General features: G+C 43.3%; 1 protein-coding gene across 3 annotated transcripts; it reads left to right on the top strand.

Moving 5' to 3' along the window:
• The first annotated feature begins 2,870 nt into the window (after positions 1 to 2,870).
• Positions 2,871 to 15,811, top strand: LOC106569962 (tapasin). 3 transcript variants are annotated; one of them, XM_045694667.1, is made up of 9 exons: positions 4,172 to 4,442; positions 6,714 to 6,896; positions 8,763 to 9,011; positions 9,296 to 9,655; positions 9,916 to 10,239; positions 10,512 to 10,610; positions 10,759 to 10,787; positions 12,609 to 12,645; positions 15,136 to 15,811. In XM_045694667.1, exons 1-8 carry the CDS (start codon positions 4,385 to 4,387, stop codon positions 12,618 to 12,620), a joined length of 1,314 nt encoding a protein of 437 aa, XP_045550623.1. In that variant the 5' UTR covers positions 4,172 to 4,384; the 3' UTR covers positions 12,621 to 12,645; positions 15,136 to 15,811. The 3 variants fall into 3 exon arrangements, with proteins under 3 accessions (XP_013997227.2, XP_045550623.1, XP_013997226.2); XM_014141751.2 differs by having other exon boundaries at positions 4,173 to 4,442; positions 15,252 to 15,811; XM_014141752.2 differs by lacking the exons at positions 4,172 to 4,442; positions 15,136 to 15,811 and adding an exon at positions 2,871 to 3,163 and having other exon boundaries at positions 12,609 to 12,945.
• Positions 15,812 to 17,223: the final 1,412 nt, after the last annotated feature.

Raw genomic sequence — 17,223 nt, 5'->3', positions numbered from 1 at the left:
CATCAGCTGATGTAAGAAGGGCTTTATAAATACATTTGATTGATCACTAGTCACTTTAAACAATGCCACTTTAATAATGTTGACATGTCTTACATTACTCATCTCGTATGTATATACTGTATCTTATACCATCTACTGCATCTTGCCTATGCCGCTTGGCCATCGCACATCCGTATATTTATATGTACTTATTCTTATTCCATCTCTTTAGATTTGTGTGTATTAGGTAGTTGTTGTGGAATTCAATGACTCAGACGCGGGCAGTACAGGAGCATCATGGCAAAAACTGGAAGACTGGCCAATAGTTTCTACCCTCAGACCATCAGGCTGCTGAATAGCCACCACTAGTTAGCTACCTGCTCCCCTCTGCTACTCCCCTATGGACCCCTCCCCCTGCTTCTTCCCTATGGGCATAAATATAAACACAACATGCAACAATTTCAAAACCAGTCAGTGTCTGGTGCCTCATGCAAAAATCTGATATTGACAAGATCAGAGATGTACCGTATGTAACGAATCAAATCAAAGTTTATTGGTCACATACACAGATTAGCAGATGTTACAGCAGGTTTAGCGAAATGCTTTTGTTTCTAGCTCCTACAGTGCAGTAATACAATATCAATACCAATACGCAAATAATCCAGAAAGTCCAAAACAAGAAAGAAATGCATCCCCTTTACAGTAAACATGAATCCAGGATGAAGTTGGAGGTGTTCACATTGCATTACTAAAATTGCTTTGGCCAATACAGTACTGTAAAAAAAACAATATCCACAAATTTTGTGACCTGAGTAGGAATCAAACCGACAAACTCTGGTGTTGCTAGTGCCATGCTCTTACAAACTGAGCCACTTACAGGACCATTACAATACGGAAATATGCTAACTAGTGCCTGCTAAATATTGTTTCTTTCATTTAATTTACATTATGAAAGATGTCTTCAATGATCACACATGGGATATAAATTATGGAAATGTGATGTTCAGTCAATTTTTATGGGTAGGCAAGTGTATTCCCTAATGTGAAACTATAATGTACTGTAATATACAGTACTGTAGCTAGCATACTACGTTTAAAGGGCAATTTTGGAACAAGTATCTTACATTTGTTTCTATTGGATTAATTGGTTGTTAAAATAACTACATTAAGATATCATTATGTTTTGGTGATTAATCCAATGTACTCATTATATTTCACAGTAAACTTATATTTTGGATCAATGGTCGTGTGGTGAAACACTGGCTGCAAGTGTTACCAGCTTGGAGTTGAGTTTAGAAAATGTGCCAAATCACAAAGCGATTAAAAAAACTATAGTAAAGCGTAGTCCACTGAAAAAATCCTAACTTGAGATATCCACTAGTAACTCAAACCTGAGTACATCATGACATGAATTCACGTCAATGGGAGATTGGTGAGAAAGTTGACATTGGTGTTTCAAAGACACCCAGAGAGATATTCACCTGTTTGATTAGTGAGGGAGAAACCTCATGTCTTTTGAAGCAGAGTTGTTGGAGGAGTTGGAACCAACATCAGAAGATACAAGGGGAAAAAACACAATCACATTCTAAAATGGATACCGTCAAACAAAATATATCTAAAAAGTCATAACAAATAATGAACAACTACAAGATAAAGCATTTTCTTTAAATTTCAGTGATCTCTTCAGAATAGCAAGCGACATGAAAGTAGGCGATCACTGTTGGCCTGAAAAAAGCCTGAAACATAGAGATGAAAGTGATGTTATTGACTGACTCGTTTGGTTTGATTAAATATTACAAGAGAACATCATGTTTGACAGTATTCTGAATCTGTCACGGTTGTCATAGGAATGAGCGGACCAAAGTGCAGCGTGTGTGTCGTTCCACATTTTATTTATACTGTGAAACTATGCAATACATAAATAAACTGAATTACAAAAAAACAACAAACCTTGACGCAGAGGTGGCGCACGCAGAGGTGGCGCACGCAGAGGTGGCGCACACACACGCACACACACACACACACACACACACACACACACACACACACACACACACACACACACACACACACACACACACACACACACACACACACACACACACACACACACACACACACACACACTACTCAAAATGAATCTCCCACAAACCCAGGTGGAAAAAAAAAAAACTACTTAAGTATGATCTCCAATTAGAGACAACGAGGACCAGCTGCCTCTAATTGGAGATCATCCCAAACAAACCCAACATAGAAATACAAAACTAGAACCTGAACATAGAAATACAAAACATAGAAAAACACCCCCTGTCACGCCCTGACCTACTCTACCATAGAAAATAACATCTTACTATAGTCAGGACGTGACAGAATCCTGTATTTCTACTGCAGACATCACACAACATGAGTGACTGAGATGAGATGCACTGAGATGCAGAGCCTTAGACCGCTGCACCACTCGGGAGCCCACTAGGTCTTGCAGGCCTAGTTCTTACAATGGCCTTGACTCAAATCAGGAGGAGGATTATTTTGACATGAAAAAGGAGAAACAATTTATTCTTTCTATAGTATTCTCAGGGGGCTTGTGGTTTGGGAGGATGACATAATAGAGCTATATGTATCTCAGGCTAAGGTCTATGGAATTTATTTGGCGTACTGTATGTAACCCATTGAAGGAGGCGCATCATGTTGGATTTAGCTCCATTTAATATTAAATTATTTTATATCATCACATTGAAAAACAGCAATAAAATAATACATCATAGAAATGCAATGGAAAGTACTGTGTACACACACACAGAAACACAGAAACACACATACAGAGGAGGGTGGAGTCAAACACTGTTGAGGTAAATCCTACACCCTTTCCTGTAAAGAGAGTCAGTATGCAGCCATCTTGTGTCTATCTACCCTCCATCGTGAGATGTCCGACACACTGACACATCTAGTCTAGGAGCCTATATAGTACATGGTTTTCATATCCAAACTGCTGTGTGGGATGTTGGACTATTACATTGACACATTATTTGTTTGTTAGCCTACATTATTTTCACTTAAAAAGGGGTTTTGTGTCACAACGACTTCAGGCTACTGAAAGAACTAGAACAGAGCCAGTGGACACTGGCTGAAACTCTTTGACCATAACTACAGTAACAGGCCTACACATCCAACCAAGTCATCTTTGGTCATTATTTCTCATTTTTTCTCCCCAATTAAAATCTGTTCTGGAATTGTTGCCACTCCCACAGTGTGTTCTGGTATGTGTGTGAAGAGGATAACCAAATCAAGTTCAGTTAGTATATAGCACTTGGGTTGACTTTTGGTTGTCTTTGTAGCTCCGTGGAAAAGTTTCCTCAAGGTACAGATCTAGGATCAGCTTCTCCTCCCCCCTAATCTTAACCATTGTGGGGAAGATTCTAGACTGACCTAAGATCAGCGTTTTTAAGGCAACTTCACCATACTCCGTCACGTAGAAGTTGCCTGTCATCACAAATCTGTGTGTGCGTGCGTGACATGAAATAGTTCTCTTGAGCTGTACTGTTCCGTTTGTTGTCCACAGATTCCCTAAATCCTTGTTTCTTTAGAAATTATGTGATCTTGACCATTCTTGTGAGCGGTGTAGTGTTGGAGCGCCATCTTGTGTTGATTGTGCATTCTGCAATGTGTGCACAAGCTCTCTTGAGTTTGGAACTCAATTTATTTTTCACGTTTTTGCATTTGTCCCTCATAAAATCAGTGTATTGACTTATTTTTACCACTGAGTTTCTTTATTTCTTCACAACTTATTCCAGGTCCTAATAGGCCTACTTATGGTTATTATGGTTATTATGTGCTAAAAGAGACAACCTCAGGCATTTCAACGGTGGCGCGCACAGCAAAAGGCAGCCAGGGAGACATGCATTTAACCAAATACCCTGCGCTAATATTGAAATAGAACTGCGACTTTATTCTAAACATTTTGACTTTATTCACGAAATTAAATGTCGAGTTTATGCTTGAAATATTGCCAATTTATTCACGAAATGTTATTTCGACTTTTTTCTCGAAGTTGAAATATTGCCACTTTATTCTAGAAATATTTCCAGTTTTTTAAAGTACTATATTGCAAAAAATAATAATCAAAGTACCAGCTGTCACTGTTTATTTTTTTTCCTCTTCACTTGGCCCTAATACTCTTCCGTAGTTTCTAAACCGTACATACTGGACTATTTTTGTTTTTACTGTATAACATGGTGCTTTGTCTATGTCTCGTCTGGCTATGCGCATGTCAGTGTCTGTCTGCAAAATGAAAGTGAAAGTAGAGTTTGCTGTGGGGAGTTACAGTGGAACTCTGAAGACATATTTCTCCAAATTTTTTCTTATCCATCAGACTACAGAATAGTCGAGGACACTGTCGAAAACTAACATGACCAATATATCAACAATATTGCAATCCTTTCTTGCCTTTAGTTACTTCATGCACGGTAAATTGGTCAGCTTTTCTTACTGCACATTTGATATGGTGATGGATGTGTTACTGGTGGCACTGTTACTCTATCTTCTGTATACTCAATTAACCTTAGGTTGTAGCTAATTACAATAAATGAAAAAAACTTTATTGAGTTAAAGGGGCAATCAGCAGCTGCTACATTCATTTTTGGACTTATAAATTAATGATATGTACCCATTGATTCTTGAAGAATATAATTTATAAATGGATCATGAGTTTAGTTCAAATGTCGTATCCCACAAAATATAATCTAGAGTGGTCGCATTTCTCCAGCCCCATTCCCCTGAAACAGTGGTGGGGAGGTCGCTTTGTTATTGGTTTAACTGCTGATTTAAGAATAGATACTTTGCATAATATACTGCTCAAAAAAATAAAGGGAACACTTAAACAACACATCCTAGATCTGAATGAAAGAAATAATCTTATTAAATACTTTTTTCTTTACATAGTTGAGAATGTGCTGACAACAAAATCACTTAAAAATAATCAATGGAAATCCAATTTATCAACCCATGGAGGTCTGGATTTGGAGTCACACTCAAAATTAAAGTGGAAAACCACACTACAGGCTGATCCAACTTTGATGTAATGTCCTTAAAACGAGTGAAAATTAGGCTCAGTAGTGTGTGTGGCCTCCACATGCCTGTTTGACCTCCCTACAACGCCTTGGAATGCGTTGTAGGGAGGTCAAGGAGGTGGCGGATGGTCTCCTGAGGGATCGCCTCCCAGACCTGGACTAAAGCATCCGCCAACTCCTGGACAGTCTGTGGTGCAACGTGGCGTTGGTGGATGGAGCGAGACATAATGTCCCAGATGTGCTCAATTGGATTCAGGTCTGGGGAACGGGCGGGCCAGTCCATACCATCAATGCCTTCCTCTTGCAGGAACTGCTTACACACTCCAGCCACATGAGGTCTAGCATTGTCTTGCATTAGGAGGAACCCAGGGCCAACTGCACCAGCATATGGTCTCACAAGGGGTCTGAGGATCTCATCTCGGTACCTAATGGCAGTCAGGCTACCTCTGGCGAGCACATGGAGAGCTGTGCAGCCCCCCAAAGAAATGCCACCCCACACCATGACTGACCCACCGCCAAACCGGTCATGCTGGAGGATGTTGCAGGCAGCAGAACGTTCTCCACGGCGTCTCCAGACTCTGTCACGTCTGTCACGTGCTCAGTGTGAACCTGCTTTCATCTGTGAAGAGCACAGGGCGCCAGTGGCGAATTTGCCAATCTTGGTGTTCTCTGGCAAATGCCAAACATCCAGCACGGTGTTGGGCTGTAAGCACAACCCCCACCTGTGGACGTCGGGCCCTCATACCACCCTCATGGAGTCTGTTTCTGACCGTTTGAGCAGACACATGCACATTTGTGGCCTGCTGGAGGTCATTTTGCAGCGCTCTGGCAGTGCTTCTCCTGCTCCTCCTTGCACAAAGGCGGAGGTAGCGGTCCTGCTGCTGGGTTGTTGCCCTCCTACGGCCTCCTCCACGTCTCCTGATGTACTAGCCTTTCTCCTGGTAGCGCCTCCATGCTCTGGACACTACGCTGACAGACACAGCAAACCTTCTTGCCACAGCTCGCATTGATGTGCCATCCTGGATGAGCTGCACTACCTGAGCCACTTGTGTGGGTTGTAGACTCCGTCTCATGCTACCACTACAGTGAAAGCACCGCCAGCATTCAAAAGTGACCAAAACATCAGCCAGGAAGCATAGGAACTGAGAAGTGGTCTGTGGTCCCCACCTGCAGAACCACTCCTTTATTGGGGGTGTCTTGCTAATTGCCTATAATTTCCACCTGTTGTCTATTCCATTTGCACAACAGCATGTGAAATTTATTGTCAATCAGTGTTGCTTCCTAAGTGGACAGTTTGATTTCACAGAAGTGTGATTGACTTGGAGTTACATTGTGTTGTTTAAGTGTTCCCTTTATGTTTTTGAGCAGTGTATATACCTTGTAGAAAATGCACACGGGAAAACAGCCCTATATAAAGCTGGCATATTCATTTACATGCAGTTGAATAGAGATTTAGAGTTATTTTCACAGTCTTAATGCTAAGCATGTATCATTACTCAATAACTTGTTTCTATTCTGATTGCCTTTTCATACCCATCCATATTCTACAGTAGTCTACATCACTTCACCCATAGAGATACAGTTTTGTTCTATTTAATTCTGTTTTTTCACATACCCACATTGGTTGGCTTCACATTCACACAACTCCCTCATCCTTCTCTCTTCCAGTCTATGGAGCAAGTTGTCCAGTTCTGGAGTGCTGGTTTGTCCAGGAGAAACCAGGTGGGGGCTTCCATGCTGCTATGAGCCAGGAGAAGTCACTACTTTACATCAATACAGACCCAGACAGTGAAGAAACCAGATCAAAGCAGGGACTATCTACAGACCATGATAGAGTCTACTACGTCACTGGTCAGTATTTATCGTTATATACAGTTGAAGTCGGAAGTTTACATACACTTAGGTTGGAGTCATTAAAACTTGTTTTTCAACCACTCCACAAATTTATTGTTAACAAACTATAGTTTTGGCAAGTCGGTTAAGACATCTACTTCATGCATGACACAAGTAATTGTTCAAATAATTGTTTACAGACAGATTATTTCACTTATAATTCACTGTATCACAATTCCAGTGGGTCAGAAGTTTACATACACTAAGTTGACTATGCCTTTAAACAGCTTGGAAAATTCCAGAAAATGATGTCATGGCTTTAGAAGCTTCTGATAGGCTAATTGACATAATTTGAGTCAGTTGGAGGTGTACCTGTGGATGTATTTCAAGGCCTACCTTCAAACTCAGTGCCTCTTCACTTGACATCATGGAAAAATCAAAAGAAATCAGCCAAGACCCTTGAAAAACAATTGTAGACCTCCACAAGTCTGGTTCATCCTTGGGAGCAATTTTCAAACACCTGAAGGTACCACGTTCATCTGTACAAACAATAGTATGCAAGTATAAACACCATGGGACAATGCAGCCATCCTACCGCTCAGGAAGGAGACACGTTCTGTCCCCTAGAGATGAACGTACTTTGGTGCGAAAAGTGCAAATCAATCCCAGAACAACAGCAAAGGACCTTGTGAAGATGCTGGAGGAACAGGTACAAAAGTATCTATATCCACAGTAAAACAAGTCCTATATTGACATAACCTGAAAGGCCGCTCAGCACTAAGAAGCCACTGCTCTAAAACCGCCATAAAAAAGCCAGACTACAGTTTGCAACTGCATATGGGGACAGAGATCGTACTTTTTGGAGAAATGTCCTCTGGTCTGATGAGACAAAAATAGAACTGTTTGGCCATAATGACCATCGTTATGTTTGGAGGAAAAGGGGGGAGGCTTGCAAGCCAGAGAACACCATCCCAACCGTGAAGGACGGGGGTGGCAGCATCATGTTGTGGTGGTGCTTTGCTGCAGGAGGGACTGGTGCACCTCACAAAATAGATGGCATCATGAGGAACGAAACTTATGTGGATATATTGAAGCAACATTTCAAGACATCAGTCAGGGAAGTTAAAGCTTGGTCGCAAATAGGGTCTTCCAAATGGACAATGACCCCAAGCATACTTCTAAAGTTGTGGCAAAATGGCTTAAGGACAACAAAGTCAAGGTATTGGAGTGTCCATCACAAAGCCCTGACCTCAACCCTATAGAAAATTTGTTGGCAGAACTTAAAAAGTGTGTGCAAGCAAGGAAGCCTACAAATCTGACTCAGCTACACCAGCTCTGTCAGGAGGAATGGGCCAAAATTCACCCAACTTATTGTGGGAAGCTACCCGAAATGTTTGACCCAAGTTAAACAATTTAAAGGCAATGCTACCAAATACTAATTGAGTGTATGTAAACTTCTGACCCACTGGAAATGTGATGAAAGAAATAAAAGCTGAAATAAATCCTTCTCTACTATTATTCTGACATTTCACATTCTTAAAATAAAGTAGTGATCCTAACTGACCTAAGACAGGGAATGTTCAGTAGGATTAAATGTCAGGGATTGTGAAACTGAGTTTAAAAGTATTTGGCTAAGGTGTATGTAAACTTCCGACTTCAACTGTATTAAATAGGACAATCTCTTTAGAAATTATGCCTGATTTGAGTGACAAACCAGTGGCTGTTACAGGTGCAGTCAATCAATTTGGTGTGACACCAAGCCTGTAATTTAAATCATACAAGGCTACAAGAGCGTTGCCATTTTAGGCAGAGCTTTTCAGAAAAATAAATGTTATTTAATTGAAAGGATAACTTCAATAGACAAATCTCCCCCTCTCTCCTCAGACCCAGCAGCTACCCTCTGCAGTTCTTCTATGCACCCACCAGAAGGCTCAGTCCAGAAGCCACAGTGTGAGATCAACCCCTTCATGCCCCAGCCATCCACCGTCCAATGGACAGTCCCACTCACGGACTCTGCCCACAGTCCGATCTACCTGCAAGCCGACTGGTACACTGCTGCCTTGCAGGGCTTTGACGGACAGCTGCGCCTCTCCAATGTCATGCGGGCTCCCACGGCAACCAAGGAACCCAAGGGTATGATTGAAAAGGAATGACATTCTTCTTGAGCAAGGGTTGTAAACGTCAGACAGATTGTCATATACTGTATAACCATTACAAGTGATAAAGATGGACTTCTAATCAAAATGACATACAGTTACCAACACCACAGTGATAATGACTTATTATTAACCATCATTGAAATTAATTTGTCACACACCATGAGGAAGTATAGCAACCCGTGATGTTCATTATCACGTAATGTCACAGGTAAGGTAGTGTTAAAAGTGTAACGTCTCTCTCCTACCCCTCTCTCTCAGTGCTGCTCAGTGTGTCCAGTAGAACCTTCATGATCCGTTCCAGACTCGGGGAACCAGTTGTTCTAGACTGTGGGTTCTGGGTGGATGCCTCTTCTCCTCTCTCTGGCTCTGGCTTCGCTGTGGAGTGGCGCTACCAGTTCAGGGGCGATGGCCGTCTGGTCCTGGCTTACGACGGCAAGACAGACCGATTTGCAGAGACCCAGGAAGAGGGAGCGGGGCTAGACTTCACGGCTCTGCACGAGACAGGAAATGCATCACTGATCCTGCAGGAAGCTGAAGTGCGCCACTCAGGAACCTACATCTGCACGGTGTACTTGCCCTATCTCCTGGCTCAGGTGGCAGTGGAGCTGGAGATAGTAGGTGAGGAGAGATGAATATGCTTGTTTAGTCGGCCAAAACTAAACCATTGCAATGTTTGTTTCAGAACTGTTTGGTAGAATCTCAACCCCTTTGTCATTACATATTTATTCACTGAAATAACTACTGCAACTCCTTATACAGTACATTCTTATAATGGTATGTCATGGTCAACTGAATGTCATTCGATTACATGCCATAAGTGTGTATTATCCTATCTTACCTCATTCTCTCCCTCCTCTTTCTCCCTCTATCTCTCCCAGAGCCTCCTTCCCTCTCCATCTTCCCCTCCCCGCTCCCTCTCTCCATGCCCGGCCAGGTGGTGACGGTGCAGTGCGAGGCGTCAGGATTCTACCCCCTCTCCCTGGAGTTCCACTGGGTGTTAACAGGGCCGGGCGGTAGGGTCAGCCCCCTGGGTCAGGGCAGTGTGACGGGCCACAGACAGGGCCCAGACAGCACCTACAGCCAGACCAGCCGTGTGGAGTTGGATTCAGCCAAGCTAGACCTGGGCCGCGGCGGGGAGGTCACCTGTGTGGCCGTCCACCGTGGAGGCACCCGGCGGGCCAGCGTCACCCTCAATATCACTGGTGAGAGAATTTAATAGAGCTGCATTAAGTTTATGGATGTTACCCCTATCCATTGATTCAGAGACAGATATTTCTATCCCTGTAAAGGCAAAGGTTAGGATTGGAGTAAGGTCATCTGATCCTAGATCTGTGGTTATGGTCAGTGTCTCTAGGCACACTAGTATAATTACTGATATGCAATTATATTGATCTGAAAAGTCAAAAACATTTGACTTGATACAACACTCATGCGTATGTCTTAAATTTACTCCCTCTCTCTTCACCCCAATCAGGTGTCAGTGCTCCCTCCATTGAGGACTATATGGCGATGGTTGCTGTGGCCCTGGGGATCTATGGTTTGATCAAGGTCGTCTCCTGGACTTTTAGCTCTGGTAACTACAATCAGTTTGAACTAAGACACACAAAAACTACACTAATGTAACGTAAGATGTTGAAGCCGTAAAGCGACTGTGTCCATCCAAAGAATGAATTTGGATCTTGTTTGTCAATCTAATGCTTGTCCTTTTCTTGTCTTTATAGGGTCCGATGTTGCTTACACACAAGAGAAGGTGATTACGCTTTCATAAATGTTGTCAGACATATTTTGTACTTACATGTAACTACTATGTACAGTGCCTTTGGAAAGTATTCAGACCCCTTGACTTTTTCCACATTTTGTTACATTACAGCCTTATTCTAAAATGGATTAGATCGTTTCTTCCCCCTCATCAATCTACACACAATAACCCATAATGACAAAGCGAAAAATTTTGCAAATGTATTAAATAAAAAACGGACATATTCTTTTTACATACTGTAAGTATTCAGACCCTTTACTCAGTACTTTGTTGAAGCACCTTTGGCAGTGATTACAGCCTTGAGTCTTCTTGGATAGGACGCTACAAGCTTGGCACACCTGTATTTGGAGAGTTCCTCCCATTCTTCTCTGCAGATCCTCTCAAGCTCTGTCAGGTTGGATGGGGAGCGTCACTGCACAGCTATTTTCAGGTCTCTCCAGAGATGTTCGAAGCCACTCCTGTGTTGTCTTGGCTGTGTGCTTAGGGTTGTTGTCCTGTTGGAAGGTGAACCTTCGCCCCAGTTTGAGGTCCTGAGCGCTCTGGAGCAGGTTTTCATCAAGGATCTCTCTAAACTTTGCTCCGTTCATCTTTCCCTCGATCCTGACAAGTCTCCCAGTCCCTGCCACTTAAAAACATCCCCACAGCATGATGCTGCCACCACCGTGCTTCACCGTAAGGATGGTGCCAGGACGTGACGCTTGGCATTCAGGCCAAAGAGTTCAATCTTGGTTTCATCAGAACAGAGAATCTTGTTTCTCATGGTCTGAGAGTCCTTTAGGTGCCTTTTGGCAAACTCCAAATGGAATGTCATGTGCCTTTTACTGAGGAGTGGCTTCCGTCTGGCCACTCTACCATAAAGGGCTGATTAGTGGAGTGCTGCAGAGATGGTTGTCCTTCTGGAAGGTTCTCCCATCTCCACAGAGGAACTGGAGCTCTGTCAGAGTGACCATTGGGTTCTTGGTCACTTTCCTCAACCAAGGCCCTTCTCCCCCGATTGCACAGTTTGGCCGGGCGGCCAGCTCTAGGAGGAATCTTGGTGGTTCCAAACTTCTTCCATTTAAGAATGGAGACCACTTATGTAAATAAGGTATTTCTGTTTTTTATTACATTTCTAAAAACCTGTTTTCTTTGTCATTATGGGGTATTGTGTGTAGATTTGAGGACAATTTTTATTTAATAACTGTCACGATCGTCAGATGAAGTAGACCAAGGTGCAGCGTGGTGAGCGTACATTTTCCTCTTTATTGAAATAACGCCAGCAAAACCAATAAACATTACAAAACGACCGTGAAGCTTACAGGGCAAAGTGCCACAAACAAAGTTAACTACCCACAAGGACAGGTGGGAAAAAGGGCTACCTAAGTATGGCTCTCAATCAGCGACAACGAAGTACAGCTGTCCCTGATTGAGAGCCATACCTGGCCAAAACAAAGAAATACAAAACATAGAAAATACAACATAGAATGCCCACCCAAATCATACCCTGACCAAACCTAAATAGAGACATAAAAAGGCTCTCAGGTCAGGGCGGGACAATAACTTTTAGAATAAGTCTGTAAAATAACAAAATGTGGAAAAGGGGAAGAGGTTTGAATACTTTCCGTATGCACTGTATCTATGTATATTTCCCAGCTAACACTGTCTTTCCCAAAACTGTTTTTATCTCAAGCTGTGTCCCTCTAGTTAAAACTCCAGCCCCTGGATTACTATATAATATGATGACATTATCTTTTGTGTATTTTGAATTTCTCCCATTGTCTGTTTTGTTAGTTTACACACATTGGGCTCATCCTTGTCCTCTCTCAATTACAGAAAGTGAAGTAAATGTGGAAACACCTGGGATTTCCAGGTGAGTGTGTAATGGAACAAAGCTGGAATTTCAGGAATAAAAGTGTACAGTTTGTGGAAGGTGGTACATGGAAATAAGATATTTAGTTTCTGACAGCAGTTGACAATAAATTTATCTGACAAGAATATTGTAAATGTCACAAGTATCTTCGTCTTCTGACGATAATGCGAAATCGTCATCGGAAAAGGTAGACCAATACGCAGCAGGTGTGCAGTTGTTCATTTTGAACATTTAATTAAATCAACACGAATACAAAAACAACAAACAAGAAAACGAACGATAAACTGACAGTCTGCAAAGCATAGGCTCAACACAGAACAATCACCCACAAAATACACACAAACATACCCTAATATATGGGACTCTCAATCAAAGGCAGATAGACAACACCTGCCTTCAACTGAGAGTCCCAACCCCAATTAACCAAACATAGAAACACACACACTAGACTAACCATAGAATACAAACATAGACCATCAACCAAAACCCCGGAAATACTAAATCAAACACCCTTTACACAAACACACCACCCCGAACCACATAAAACAAATACCCTCTGCCACGTCCTGACCAAACTACAAAAACAATTAACCTTATACTGGCCAGGACGTGACAGTACCCCCCCCTTAAAGGTGCTACCCCAGAAGCACCTTAACAAAAAATAACCCCAAGCAACACCAAAAAAAAGTCCCCTTTTCTAAAGGGAGGGAAGGGAGGGTGGCTGCCGTCAACACCCCCCCCTCCCCAACCCACCTATTTCTGGAGGTGGCTCTGGTTCCGGCCGTTCCAGGCTGTCGGGCCACTCTGGCATCGCCGGGGGGCAGTCGGGCCAGTCTGGCATCGCCGGGGGGCAGTTCGGGACAGCCTGGCCACTCGGGACAGTCTGGCCACTCGGGACAGTCTGGGCAGTCTGGCCACTCCGGCAGTTCAGCGCAGTCTGGCCTGTCTGGCGACTGTTGACTGGCGGGCAGCTCTGATGACGACTGTTGACTGGCGGGCAGCTCTGATGACGACTGTTGACTGGCGGGCAGCTCTGATGACGACTGTTGACTGGCGGGCAGCTCTGATGACGACTGTTGACTGGCGGGCAGCTCTGATGACGACTGTTGACTGGCGGGCAGCTCTGATGACGACTGTTGACTGGCGGGCTGACGCACTATAATCCTGGTGCGTGGTGCTGGTACCGGATATACCAGCTTATGAACACGCACCTCCAGGCTAGTGCGGGGAGCGGGAACAGGACGAGTCGGACTGGGTTGATGCACTTCCGGGTCCGCACGAGAGACAGGAGCTGGAAACCCAGGGCTATGGAGGCGCACAGTCGGTCTAGATCTTACCTCCTGCACAACCCGCCTTGGCTGGATGGAACTAGTAGCCCTGTACGAGCGGGGTGCTCGTACAGGGCAGACTGGGCTGTGCAGGGGCCTGATGGTAGCCGTGCGTAGAGCGGGAGTTGGGTAGCCTGGTCCTCGGAGGCGTACCGGCGACCAGATGCGCTGCGCAGGCATCCTCCTACCAGGCTGGATGCCCGTTCTAGCACGGCACCTGCGAGGGGCTGGAATAACACGCACCGGACTGTGCGTGCGTATGGGTGAGATAGTTCGCTCCTCAGCGAAACATAGCGCTCTCCACCCCATACGCTCCTCCATATAACCACGGGTAGCTGGCTTCCGGCTCTTCTTACGCCTAGCCAAACTACCCGTGTGCCCCCCCCCAAAAAATTATTGGGGGTGCCTCTCGTGCTTCTCCCTCAGCGCGTCCATGGCCTCGTACCTACGCCTCTCTGCCTTGGCTGCCTCAATTTCCCACTGCGGGCGGCAATAATCCTCAGCCTGGTGCCAAGGTCCGGCCCCGTCCAGAACTTCCTCCCAGGTCCACTTCTCCCGCCAGTCCAACTCAAATTCCCTCTGCTCCTTCTTCTGCTGCTTGGTCCTTTGTTGGTGGGTGATTCTGTCACGCTTGTCGTCGGTGAAGGAGGACCAAAACGCAGCAGGTATGTGCAGGCTCATCTTGACTTTTATTAACTATCAAAATGAACACCCAAAATAACAAACATAATTACGATCGACAAAAAACAGTCTGGTAAGGCCCAAGGCTACACACAGAACAATCACCCACAAATCACATACACAAACACACCCTAATATATGGGACTCTCAATCAAAGGCAGATAGACAACACCTGCCTTCAACTGAGAGTCCCAACCCCAATTAACCAAACATAGAAACACACACACTAGACTAACCATAGAATACAAACACATTGACCATCAACCAAAACCCCGGAAATACTAAATCAAACACCCTTTACACAAACACACCACCCCGAACCACATAAAACAAATACCCTCTGCCACGTCCTGACCAAACTACAAAAACAATTAACCTTATACTGGCCAGGACGTGACAGTAAAAAATATTTTAGTTGTAAAGATATTTTAATAGATGACTGATTTAAATATTGACAAATTAAACTACTGTTTTATAACAGTGTGAGAATGAATCTCTCGAAGAAGGGGAAAGGGAAATGGGGACTAGTCAGTTGTACAACTGAATGCGTTCAACTGAAATGTGTCTTCTGCATTTAACCCAACCCCTCTGAATCAGAGAGGTGCAGGGGGCTGCCTTAATCGACATCCACGTCTTCGGAGCCCGGGGAACAGTGGGTTAACTGCCTTGCTCAGGGGCAGAACGAAATATTTTTACCTTGTCAGCTCAGGGATTCGATCCAGCAACCTTTCGGTTACTGGCCCAACCCTCTAACCACTAGGAGACTAAAAGACTTGTGCATATGAGCGTGTGTACATGTGGATGCAGATAATTTTATGTTGTGTTATTAGTAGTTCTAATTGGTTAATGGACCCTGTATTTAAAGATTGAACCCTGTCATTATTTGCTTCCTATGGATTCTGAAAGTAATCTTTTCAATTTGATTTTTTTTAAATCATCATGGAAGTGTGTATATTGTTTTCATTTTGTTTGTTTTGGGTAATATTTAATTATATCTTGCCTTGTATAGGCTACTGTGAAGAGTTATTTTCTTATTGATGTTCCTACCATCACATCAGAGTTGTTAGATTAATGTGCCGTCAGGAATGAGCAACAGCTTTGAGAAAATGAAGACTATTTGTGATGAGATGTAATAAAGCCTTTGTTCATCTTCAAAACAGTTTTGCCTGTTTAATTGGTGTTATTGGTCATGTGATAAGAAGTACTTATCATATGAAAATCCTAGGATCTTTTGACTAGGGGTGCTTCAGCTTCCACACAACTTCACTCAAGGATGTGAATACTTACTTGATGTTTTTCTTTGGTTTTAACCTAGCTGACTAAACTCAACTCGACAATGGAGTTGAGCAGCGATGAGTGTGGACATCAAGTCACGTCAGTCGATACTTGTACAAACGTTGATTCTTTAATGCATACCTTGTACATTTGTTGGTCCTGTGTAACCGCGTTAATTTATTTTGGTTCTGTAATCCCTAGTTTTTGATAAAAGCAGCCCCTTCCAACATGAAAAAAATCTGCTGTGCAATGATGGGCTGCTTTGAGTTTAAGGATGCCTTTATGTCGCCCCAAACGGTTCAGACACTAGAGACAGAAGTTGGCACATCAGTATTACCAATTTCAGACAAGTCCCGTGACACTTGTGGGGGTCGTAGAGCAAAACGGAGAACACCGTAGAACAAAACAGGGAACATCCATAGAGTAAAACGGAGAACACCGTAGAGCAAAATAGGTAACACCCATAGCGTAAAATGGGGAACACCATTGTATTCGTGCGAGTCTCATTTTTCCATAGTGGTCATAGTTTGTAGGCCAACCCGTTTGGACTCTACAGATGTTTTCGTGAGAAGACCTATTTTCGGGCTGTCTCATGGTCTGACAAACACCCCTGTAGTTCGGCTACCTTCCACCGCAGATGCGGATAGCCAGATGTGGTGGATTGAGATGCAGCCCATGCAACAAAAAGAAACATATCTCTAGCTTAAATTGATGGATTTTGATGTTTTTTTATATATATATTACATAGATTGATGCACAGGTGCAGTAATAGACTCTTGAGGATTTTAACGAACAGCGGATCCCTTGGCAGAGGTCCTGTAAAACGCTACTTTTATTGTAGCGCCCAAAGGAGAAAACGGGGATACACAGGACAAATATAGGTACAAGGTAGGCATTAAAGAATGGACACTTTTACAAGTATCGACTGACCGGTGCAGTCAGCCCCTACTCATCACTACTCAACTCCATTGTAAATCATGGAGATGAGTTTTTACCATATGGTTGTACTCTCAGAGGCAAGGATCGCAACTGTATTTGCCTAATCCCTGATCCCTATTTATTTATTTATTTATTTAATTTGATATTTTATCAACAATACAGTAAATACACATACAAACGACGACATCATACTAACATCAACAGCTGCCCAGACCCACCAGCCCTCCCCTCACCTCTATCTCCAGTGGCCATATCACTTTAAGCTACATGGCCTTCCCTGATCCAAAATTAAAGATAACAAATGTATACATATTTGGCTATTCACTTGTGTTTTGTCTAAATAGGTTCTGAGACT

The sequence above is a fragment of the Salmo salar genome, chromosome ssa14, assembly GCF_905237065.1.
Source record: "Salmo salar chromosome ssa14, Ssal_v3.1, whole genome shotgun sequence".
Classification (NCBI taxonomy): Eukaryota; Metazoa; Chordata; class Actinopteri; order Salmoniformes; family Salmonidae; genus Salmo; species Salmo salar.
The sequence above is the reverse complement of the archived record's forward strand: the minus strand, read 5'-3'. Positions and strand labels throughout refer to the sequence as shown.

What these genes read in the sequence shown, in the direction of transcription:
- LOC106569962 (XM_045694667.1), top strand. Translation starts at nt 4,385, where the DNA reads ATGACCAATATATCAACAATATTGCAATCCTTTCTTGCCTTTAGTTAC. An exon ending in GGCAACCAAGGAACCCAAGG is followed by an intron (nt 9,012 to 9,295) that starts GTATGATTGAAA and finishes CCTCTCTCTCAG; the next exon opens with TGCTGCTCAGTGTGTCCAGT. An exon ending in CTCCTGGACTTTTAGCTCTG is followed by an intron (nt 10,611 to 10,758) that starts GTAACTACAATC and finishes TTGTCTTTATAG; the next exon opens with GGTCCGATGTTGCTTACACA.